At 41.1% G+C, this 11,627-nt stretch overlaps 1 protein-coding gene across 3 annotated transcripts; it reads right to left on the bottom strand.

The window, feature by feature from the left end:
- Positions 1 to 3,545: 3,545 nt before the first annotated feature.
- LOC135628888 (AT-hook motif nuclear-localized protein 25-like) lies at positions 3,546 to 8,662 on the bottom strand. Of its 3 annotated transcripts, none has more exons than XR_010493072.1 (3): positions 8,341 to 8,662; positions 6,931 to 8,239; positions 3,546 to 4,073 (listed from the first exon to the last, which is right to left on the bottom strand). XR_010493072.1 is itself a non-coding variant. In XM_065135840.1 (2 exons), exon 2 carries the CDS (start codon positions 8,106 to 8,108, stop codon positions 7,224 to 7,226), a length of 885 nt encoding a protein of 294 aa, XP_064991912.1. In that variant the 5' UTR covers positions 8,109 to 8,239; positions 8,341 to 8,662; the 3' UTR covers positions 6,884 to 7,223. The 3 variants fall into 3 exon arrangements, 1 of the variants encoding a protein (XP_064991912.1); XR_010493073.1 differs by lacking the exon at positions 3,546 to 4,073 and adding an exon at positions 6,359 to 6,830; XM_065135840.1 differs by lacking the exon at positions 3,546 to 4,073 and having other exon boundaries at positions 6,884 to 8,239.
- Positions 8,663 to 11,627: the final 2,965 nt, after the last annotated feature.

Raw genomic sequence — 11,627 nt, 5'->3', positions numbered from 1 at the left:
CTTCATGCTATCATAGATTTCTCATCCACCACCGTTGAATCCACCACCTTCACTCAAGCCCAAAAATCTCTGCATTGGCTTACCGCCATGTGTAAAGAATATAATGCCCTCCTCCACAACTCAACATGGGATCTAGTACTCTTTCATCATACACAAAACATCATCGGGTGTAAGTAGGTTTTTCGAGTTAAGCGAGACCCCGATAGCTCTATTGCCCGATATAAGGCACGTCTCGTCACCAAAGGGTTTCATCAAAGACCTGGAGTTGATTTCACTAAGACATTTAGTCCCATTGTTAAGCCCACTACAATCAGACTTATCCTAAGTCTGGCCACCACTAAGGGCTAGCAATTACGCTAATTGGATGTTAATAATCTTTTTTCACTAGGGACTCTAACTGAAGATGTTTTGATGCAACAACCTCTTGGTTTCACTCATCCTTAGTATCCAAGGCATGTCTACAAACTTCAAAAAGCTATTTATGGACTTCGTTAGACTCCAAGAGCTTGGTACACTAAACTTGGCTCTTTTCTGACTTCAGTTGGCTTTCTCAACTCCAAATATGATTCCTCGTTAATTTTACGACAACACCATAGCAACATAATATATATTCTGGTATATGTGGATGACATCATTGTCATAGGCAATAACCCTGTAGAAATTCAAGCGTTCATCAAATAGTTGGCAGATCTATTCTTGCTAAAAAATCTAGGACCACCCCTGAATTACTTTTTGGGTGTAGAGGCTATATTCACATCTTCCGGTCTCTTTCTCTCACAAAGAAAGTATATTCAAGATTTATTATATAAAACAAATATGCAGGAGGCAAATGTGGTTACAACTCCTCTATCTGCTAGTAGCTATCTCAAATTATCTGATGGAAGTCCTGCTACGGAACCCACTCAATACAGACAAGTCGTTGGTTCCCTATAGTACTTAGCTCTCACCCGTCCTGACATCTCATTTGTAGTCAACAAATTATCACAGTTTATGTAGAGGCCATCTACTATGCACTAGTCTGCAGTCAAACGAATCTTACAATATCTTAAGGAGACCCTCAATCATGGTCTCTTTCTTCATAAATGCTCTCCACTTCAGCTTCGTGCCTTTACCGATGCTGATTGGGCAAGCAACTTTGATGATAGAACATCCACATCGGGGCATATTGTCTTCCTTGGCGCATCCAATTAGTTGGAGTTCTAAGAAGCAAAAGATAATCACACGGTCTACAACTGAAGCTGAATACCGTGTCATCACCATTGCCATTGCAAAACTCAATTGGGTCACAAATTTGCTCAAAGAACTCAACATCAACTATACTCCTACAATATATTGTGATAATATCGGAACTACCTATCTATGCGCTAATCCGGTGTTCCACTCCCCCATGAAACATATTGCTATCGACTTCTATTTTGTGCAAGATCAAGTTGTCTGCCGTCAACTACGAGTTTCTTATGTTCATTCGGCTGATCAGTTAGTCGACTCACTCACGAAGTCTCTCGCTCGTCAACTTTTTGCATTACATCGATCCAAGATTGGTATCCTTGATATGAGCATCATCTTGCGGCGGGGGCATAATAGCATATAAGATTTCCCAAACTATATGAAGAAATATCTCTATTCTATTGAGGGCAATCCTCTAATCTATTAAGGGAAATTCTCTCTCTATAAATAGAAGAGAGATATGTTAATACAAATTAACTAATTTCTTTCTCAATCCTTTTTCTAGCAATTACCACCTTAGAATCCTTCCGGTGCCGGCCACAAAATACAATGAAACAAAGTCAATGGCGTGAAACTTATCCTCGTTGGTGGCAACCAAATCTTTAAAGGCTATGCCATAGAAGGATGATGACTATGCAATAGAAGGACGATGGAATAGAAATATTATTATTATTATTATTATTATTATTATTATTATTATTATTATTATTATTGTTATTATTATTATCATCATCGTCGTGTGTGGGTGGGTCACGGCTGTTCCTCCGATCATCGACGTAAACCAACTCCGCAAGAAGACGCGTCATGTGCTGAAACATTTGCCGCGCGCGGCCTGGAAATTGGGACCGCGACTATGATTATGACAACCAAAAAGTGTACTACCATCTGTATAGCCTCCTCCTGAGACCACCAACTCAATTGGGTTGTAACAACGTAAGCTTCCCCGTGTGTACGGGGAGTCGATGTTGCAGATGGAGGACAATCCAAGCTGGCTCGACACTCACTGAGTTGCTCTTTCTCGCTCTTGGGGGACACCCCACCCACCAGCTACACGCACTCTTGCTTCATTTCATGATGCATCGGAATCACAATCAGATTAAATTACCACCACTAGCATCATTGCACCAATAAAGTCCTTCAGTTCTTCATAATCTATCTCATATTGCATATAATCGGCATACACCCACAACTTTCAAGTACACGAGTGGTCGGTAGATAAACAAGATTTGGAACGATGAAGACAAAAATCCTTGCGAGGATGTTTCCTCGCCGACTCTAATATAAATAGCACTCCATGAGACACTCAAATCTCTCAGCATCAAATGGCACAGCAGAAGCACGTCAGGACAGGCCGGAGAAGATGCTACCGAATCGAAGGTCGCAAGCTGTTGGTCCGCCGACTGCGTGTGAGGCTCTTCAGCTTCTTCCATCGATGCCTGCAAGCGCTGAAGAAAGGCTCGAAGGAAGGTGGCGACCGGGAATTCAAGCAGCAGCAGCACCGTTCGTGGCGCAGGTCCAACTCGTTCTACGCCGAGGCGATAGCAGATTGCTTGGAGTTCATAAAGAGAACGAGGACTGACAATGGGTGATCGCTCGGTGAGTCAACAACTCGTGCATGAAGATTTACAAGTGGAAACGGTGCATTCCAAGGATCGTATACGCTTTGTTTTGGTTATCTACTGAAGTAGGGGGTTGGCTGCTATCAACATTTCGTATGCTTCTATGGATTTTCTTCCATTATTCTGCAACTCCAGTAATCCGAGTTCTAAAGTGTACAAACTGAGTTCCTTCTTGTAGAGCGATAGTAGACAAACTGTGATAAGGCCTAAATTTAAACCTAAATTAAAACTGTGATAAGACAACATTATTATTCTTGTAGCAATAATAATAAAAAGTGAAGAGATTTAAAAAAAAAAAACTCATATATTAATACTAAATTTAAACATAGAAAAATCGATAAAAGATTTTATATGTGATAAGGTCATTTAGTTCCATATTGATTGAGGAGTATGGTAATCAAGGGCTCATAAGTTCGTCAGGTCTCTCTTACTTTCAGAGGCAAGCCTACGGATTACATCAATGATCGATCGATCAAATGATCGCTTATTAGATCGACATTAGAAGGAAGGTCCGATGCTTGTACTTCGGTCGAACAAACTCATTTTATCATATTCTCTTTTCACTATATATGACATATTCATATAATAATTAGATCCTAATATTGAAGGTTCCATTCTTTAAAAGAAGTTGGAATATGTCCTCCACTAATACTTGGGATAAAAAAATATCTTTATCTTAAAAAAAAAAATGGTTCTACAAATTTAAAAATGTTTACAAATTTAACAAAATGTTGTTCTTTCCTGACACAAAAAAGATTGAGAAAAGAATGCAACAATTCGAACAATGATATTTTTCTCACCGACTGACTACCAACTTGATTTGGACAACCTGTTGCTCGTCCATTAATGCTACAGTGGATGCCACCAAAGAGACATTTCCAAGTTTAGGAATGACAGATATATTTTGCTTATCCACTCCACCGTGTTCGCACTGATGACTCTAATAATTGGCGGATGGTACTACAAAACCTGCGTATGCGCCTAAACCCAGCCGTCGTCGCAAGTGTTAGAATGATGTCTGTCCGCAATAGGAAAGACTTCATGTTACCTTCCAATAAAACAACTCTTAGAGAGACAGTAATGATAAGCAACCAAAAAGAAACAAAGAGAACAAAAAGTCCAGTGCATAAGGTCTTGCCAGTGTTGGTCTTAAGGGGGTAAAATCCTCTCCCCGAGGCTAGAGAAACAATGTTTAAACCTGGAGGACTCTCCGGAGATGCCTGTAATCTACACCAAAATAGATGAAAGATGAGAAACGAGAGGTTTAGAGGAAAGCTGATTCTATCATTCATGTTTATATTCTCTCTATACCTTATATTATTTATTGGATCACGAAACACATTCGCAAGGTTATATGATGATGCATTTTTTTCAATATAATGTTTCATTTATATATTTTTTATGATTTTTTTCCTAACACAAAGTATATAAAATTATTTTTAATTTATTTCTCAGCATCCCTTCCTACTTAATTTCCTCACTATGTGTTCTTATATGCATAGAGCTCTAGCAAGTTTAGCTGATGACATTGAGTTATAGCTTAAACTTAATCATCCCGATCTTTTTATACACTTGTTATATTCTTTCTAACTCATTTATTCTCGTGATATATCTTATACAAGAGTTGTTATCGATAGCTCCTCATTATACATTGGCACACACATTGCCCTTTATGAGGTTTTTACGATCCCTTGTTTGCTCAATTGCAACCCTTCTTAAGTTTGTTAAGCTTATCTTTGTCTTTACTTCAATTGCTCGATGATCGAGACCCCCTAATATACTCCTAATATAATGGTCCTTACAATGACTATTCATCGTTATACATTTTTGACATTTTAAATCGATTACCTTGGCTTCTCTTGTTTTCTGGACGACATAACATTTCAAAGATTTAGAGTATCTATTTCTTGAGGGCTTCCCTCGTTATATATGATTTATTGCATAAGAAGCATCGTAAGACATTTAAAATATGAATTAAATTTATTCTTTGACAAAAAAAAATTATCGGTTTTTGATAGCAACTAAGATTTTTCTTAATAACAGCTAAGATTTTCCTAACTATACGAGGAAATATCGTAGCTCTATTGAGAAAAATTCTCCATTCTAATGTGTATAAATAGGAAGCACCATATCAAATACAAAAATAACATATTCTTCATTTCATTCTTAACATGTTATCAAGGGAAATCTTAGCTGCTACCGGTTTTAGTTAAAACCATAAGCTCTTAGGATTCAAAAACCCTTGAGCTCAATCCTCGAATCTCAAAATCAAGACCTCTAATATTAGGTTTCTGGAAATTTTCTGTTTCGGTAGGGACATAATTGCATGTCAACTAATCATTACTAGTAAGCTAAAGAAAATTGCATGTCAACCTCCATTAGTTTCTTGTATGTGATGGGATATAAAGCGAAATTAAACTTTTGTATATGAACAAATATTAGCAGGTCATAATATGTAACGGAATTAAATGAAATCACAACCAAATAAAACACCAAGATATATGTGAAAAACCCCTCTAATGTGAAGGGTAAAAATCATAGGACAAACTAGAGATAATCTACTATAAGAATAATGAATATACAAATCTCAATCTCTTGCCCAAAACTCTAGCAACAATTGCAAGAGAATAACTAGGATATAAGGATTACGTCACTATGCATAATATCTAAATTCTCCCTAAGTAATCACAGCAAGAATATACCGTAGATTTGATCTAACCTAAGATGAGAACACTGCTTAGATGATTATGAATATCCTCTCTACATTGTCCTTATTTTATTCCCTCTCTTTATCTTAGTTTTTACCTTTTTCTCGTCCTTTTTGAATTAAGATGCTACTGCAAAAATCTCCCCTCGTTGCTGCCCTTTTTCTGCCTTAAAAAACGTAACCTTCGTACCCCGTAACTTTTCATCTACGGTTAAATCAAAGGGGGTAAGTTATGGGCTAATAAAGCCCACCTTCAGCTAAACATATGGGCTGTCAGCCCAACAGTATGGAGATCGAACATGTTGATGATTCACATCCACATGTCGATCTTTAAAGGTACTCAAAAAGTGGGTATATAACGTGGAGGAACGCAACAAGTCAGGTTATCATGGATATAGCACAACTCAAGACATACCGTTAACAGCATCTCTTTGTTTAGGACCAACAAATAGCAATGATTTAATTGGGTAACCTCGAAACGTTAATAAATGGGCATATGATGTGAGATTGTGACTTGTAAATCTATTATGACAACAACATCAAACTTTGTTATGATGGAGAGATTTAATTAAGTCTCCATGAAACTGAGGATGACTCAATGTGACTTGCAAGCTCGCGTAAATGCTGTGTATAAAACCTTAGTTCAGTTTTCATGTTTTTAGAAGATAGATAGCAAAAAATTATTAGTGAGAGATGGGTTTTAGTTGTACTCTTTTGTATCACCATTAAAGCTGGAGCTCCTCAGCTTTAATACCCACCTAAGTGAGAGAGAGAGAGACAGAGGGAGTAAATAAGATTCAAAGAAGATAACATTTGGAAGCCACAAACATCATGCTTTTAAAGTAGGTGGGAAAGTGGGGCTTACTTTTATGACAGGGGGTAGAAACCTTCTTTCTAGAATTGTACTTGGAAAAAGATGAAAGCAGACATGAGAATCTCGCAGCATGCTGTTGAACATCTTATGCTCAGTTCGCCTTCCATGCCCTATAAATGGCAACAGAACTTGTACACCCCTTCTCGGATTTAACACTGCCTCCTAATATGACAGACCACACCCATCCCCATCAAGACTAGGCTTTCTGCAGGTGGCTGTGGCCAAAAGCAAGCTTGCATGCACAAACCTCACTCACTAACCCACATCCAAACGTTGGAACACAAGCCAAAAGAAATGAAAGCACCAAACGTCCTGCGGATGATATCAGTTAAGAATGGTTTGAATGGTCTACATAGGAACTGTCTAAATAGGAGGAGCATGGCTGCGGTACAACAGGGAGACCCTACGAGCATGCAACAGAAGAACAATGTCCACAACACAGAGAATGACATCAAATGACAGAAAGAAAACAAAAAAATATGTAAATGACTGCCGGTACTCACTTGTGTTATTACATGCAAACTGAAGCTACTTAGTTCGGGAAGCATTCTTCAAGCAGTCCCTTCTGCTCCTCTCTCTCCCAACTCTTTCCTTTGTTCATATAAGAACATGCCTCCGATGACACGATCATCACCAACGGAATCAGAAAAGTGGTTCAAAGAAACCATCTTCGAATCCACACCCAAAATGATCGGAAAGAAAAAGTATGAACCCCATTTAATCTTCTTCTTCTTCTTTGATGGTAGTGTGTATATAACGGACATCAGTTAGCAGTAGTAGTAGACTCCTTGTGGAATCAAAACGGTGGCCGAACACCACCACCCCACCCATATGGATCACCCGGAAGCTGATAATTCCCCATGTTTCCCCCACCCAAAGTGTAGAAAGGAACGCCGCCGGCACCGACTCCACCGCCACCTCCTTCACCGCCACTGACGGTAACACCTGACGACTGCGAAACCACTGGTTGCTGCCCCTCGACCGCCGCTGCCACTTCCTCCTCGATTTCTAACGGCAACCGCTCGTACATGGCATTTGCAAACGATGCCGCCATCAGCACCACCGGGCCCGCCGCCACCAGAGGGCCAACGACACTGCCCCCGATTACCTGCCCTTGCCCTCCAGAGAGAAATATGGTCAAACCCCCGGCGCCAGGTGGCGCTGGCGGCGGGAGGACGGTCCCCGTCAGCGAGAGGATCTCGAACCTACCCCTGAGAGTCGCAACCACGCTCCCCGGCGGCAGCGCCCCGGGCTGGCGGATTGCGACGTTGACGACAGCGCCGGAGCCGCTGAGGACGGAGACACCACGGCCGCGCCGCCGGGCGTAGTCAGTGACGCACTCGACTACGTCGGAGCCGCCGACCACCTCGAGCACGTGGGAGTGGAGGGAGTTGGGGCTGTCGCGCGTGACGATAATAGGCGGCTTTGGCTTGTTTTTGGAGCCCGGGGGCCGGCCGCGGGGGCGTCGGACGGGGCCTCCCACCGCGGCGGAGGTGGAGGGTTGATCGCCGTCGCCTTCGCCCAGGTCCGCCGAAAGATTTGGGCTTTCTTCCGAGGAAGGCTTGGATTCCTCGGGTGGGATGTGGGTCGATGGCGCAGCAGGCTGTTGCGGTGGGCCGAGAAGGTGATGGAGGTAGCGAGAAGAGCCTCCGCTGCCGCCGCCGGGCTCCATTCCGGCCATTGCCGCCGCATCTGCTCTCTCCCACCACTTGTTTGCCAGCTTCTTTTCTTCCCTTCTCCTCTTTGGAAAGTTTAGAACCTCTTATTGTGTGGAATTATCCAAAGAACCAAGAAAGAATGATTTGGTTCCATCTACATATAAGAGGCACATGAGAAGCAACTCAAACCTAGAAGAAGCTTGAGAACCCAAAGCAGCAGCTTTTGGTGCTATTTTCATCAGAATATATACTGACCTGAGAGTTGAATCCTACACCACCACCACCTTCCACCGATCACAACCCAATACCAATCGAGGAAGTCAATTAGATCTTCTCAAGAACTGTTGTCCAGGGAACCATTTTCTTGCCGTATAACAACTCCTCTTCAGCAGAAGGGGGGAAGGAAGAACATCGACCTTCTGTGGAAAGACCGAGAGGCAGAGCAGACTGCTGCTTTTGTGATATCTTTAGGAAATGTTGGGGCAAGCGGTAGGATCTCCTTTTACTATCCTTTGACCAGAAAGATGAGCCGGTCTGAGTGAGATCTGGATGGGTGTAGGGGAACTCTGATAAGAGACACAGATGTCAATGAGAAGTGTGCATACGTAAAAATTAATATATTAAAAGCAGATGCATTGGCCATTTAGAGAGAGAGAGAGAGAGAGAGTGTGGCCATTGTACTGTAGATATAGGATGCATTGGAAGCATGCAGAAAGCCAAACTTTTATTTCACGAGTGCAGCCTTTTGTATCATATTGAACAAAACTACACACCATTTGGACTTTGGAGCTGCTATTTCTAATAACTGCAGTGATGTTATTACATTGTTCATTCTAATAAATACTACTACCTCTGTCATGTGTTTTATATATATATATATATATATATATATATATATATATATATATATATATATATATATACACATATACTGTGATATCTTTGGTGGGTTCAGGTGGCTCTTCAGGAACACAATCATATGAACAACCTTGTCCTCCAAGGAATGCTGTGGCATCCATTTAAGGGTTTACTTGTTAAGCAAGGAAAAAAAAAAGTGCATACCCTTTTAATTAGTGATTAGATACCTTTTTTGTTTCTCAATTCATTTTATCGCTTTCAGTGACTTCGGTAGAACATGTTCTTCATCCTTGCCTACTGCAAATAATGCAAGAGCCTCTCCAAGATAGAGGAGGATCTGTACTCCTCCAATGGAATGATTGATGGTAAAGAACTTTCACACACCATTTCGCTCCTAGCCCTTCGTTTCCAGCGTAACCCTTATCCAACAACAAAATAACTTATAGGTAGACTTCTCTCCCAAATGAAAGTATAGAATGGTTGCGGTGTAGTCACACACTTTACAAGTTGGTGATCAGATCAGCCCTGGAATGATGCAAGGCTGATCGCCAGATCGTCATCAAGTACACAACCCTAACTCGACTGACATACGACAAAAGACTCATGAGCAAGTGTTTCTTGTTGTTCACAATTTTTTCTGCCAAGATTCACAGTTGTAGACGCAATGATGGAAAGAGGCGACCAGGAGCAAGTCGAACAATGAAGACAACATTTGCTTACAGACCCAGGAGACAAGAAGAAGCCTCCTGTTAAATCACACTCAGAATTGCCTGGCTTCTTCTAATCCAATTCTATTTTATATTACTGAACAAGTCCATGAATAAAATGGCCGGAGGACCTACCTACACTTCGGTTTGACCAAACCAAGCGGGCAGGCCGCTCAGTTGCCGTCGGCGGGTCAGACGGACGGTTTCTATCTACACGTCTGTCAGACACGTAAAATGTGATGGATGAAGCTTAATTAGCAATGGAGCCTCAGTCGGACAATTCCGTTGACCGAAACATGGGCACGTCATGTATATCGAACCTCTTCTTTCTGCATGAGTCTTGAATTATCTGTTTGTGTACCAATTGGGAGAGGAAGAGTTATCTGCGTCCATGATCGAGGCACCGAGCATATATGGGTTAGGCAAATGAATTATTATGCTACTGTCAATGATGCTTCCAACAACTGGAGAACATCGTAACATGATAGGGTTAATTATTGTGGAGATTGTGTTGTTGAAGCTTTAGGGTTTTGGCTTCCAGCTTCTGATATGTAAATATTGGACAGTAGCTGAGCTATAAAAATAAGGAGCTTCAGATCTGGCAGCAGTTGGGATGCTTAAAGTAATCGTTAACAAGTAATGGATGCCAAAGCATATAGAAAAAGGGCAATAGGCATTAGTTAATTACCGACTGTCGAGAGATGCTGTCCTCCTCACGCGCGCCTTGTCGTTGTATCAGTTTTGTTCTCTGTTTCTTGCGTACTCCCAAACTGAGCCAGCGTGGGGTGTCACTACCCATTGTCACAAACTACAAGGCCGGTGGCGAGACTCGAGGACAACTCCACGAAGCATTCGGTAACTTTATTCTACCGAGACCATTTTAATCATGCACCCCATAAGATTCCCTCTCGAACATCACATGCTAAAGGTCAACTACATTAAGATTGGCTGAGTACTTGATGTAAACTGCACATGAGCAGCAGCAGCTCAGGACTGTGGCCCAAGCTTACGTTTTGACCTGACTTCAACTCTACCACCTCTTCTGACAGGAACCATAGCAAGTCCATGTTCATGTTGTTGCTTCTCATTTAGTTGATTTTGATGCTGGGAAAGAGGATGAGAAGGGCAAAGGCGTAAGGTTGACGAAGGGGTGCATATACGTGAGCTAAATAATCCATAGGAATAAGTTGGCTTACCGTTGTCGGTGTGGCGATGATGCATTGTGATGGGTGGTGGGGACGCCATGTGCACCCCAGTGGCCATTCTCGTCGTGCTCCCCTCCAATCCATTGCACGCATCCAAATACCATCCCCATAACTTTCATCAGTCTGACCTTAACCTGATGATTAATCATTGTTTATTCAAAGTAGATGGATTGGAATGGTTGTAGCCTGTTCGTGATCTATCATGGGGTCTTCATCGAAAGCTTTCGTTTGCAACTTGCAGTATGCATATACTCTCTCTCTCTCTCTCTCTCTCTCTCTTTACGTCTCTCTCTCGCGTAAAGCGAAGAACCGGATGGCCCTTTATGCATGGTGGATGCGTTGGCCGGTCCATTTACTTGAACACGCATCTGCCCTCCAATTTAGTGATCTCAGAAGCATCAAATTAACTGCCTCTGACCTTTATTTAGATTGATTCCTTGGCAGGTAAGTTCATTTAAATGGATCTGTTGGAGTGGGAGAGGAGAGGAGATTTTTAAAATTAAAATAAATCATATAGATTAATAATAAAAAATATATTAAAAAATCGACTTACAAAATAAATCAATATGTATTTATAAAAATAATCAATATCTCTTCTTCAAACCAAAACCTTGAAACTCAATATGTATCTATCAAAATAAATCATAATTCATCAAGGAGTTTTAATTTAATTAGAACTCTCTCAACCCTAACAATCTTCACCTTAGTGAGTATTTTTTCACTTTGTATCTCCTATAGAAATTGAATCATTAACTTGAAGAATTCACCATAG

Source organism: Musa acuminata, chromosome BXJ3-1, assembly GCF_036884655.1.
Source record: "Musa acuminata AAA Group cultivar baxijiao chromosome BXJ3-1, Cavendish_Baxijiao_AAA, whole genome shotgun sequence".
NCBI lineage: Eukaryota > Viridiplantae > Streptophyta > Magnoliopsida > Zingiberales > Musaceae > Musa > Musa acuminata.
Note: the sequence above shows the minus strand (reverse complement) of the source record. Positions and strands in the feature narration are given on the sequence as shown.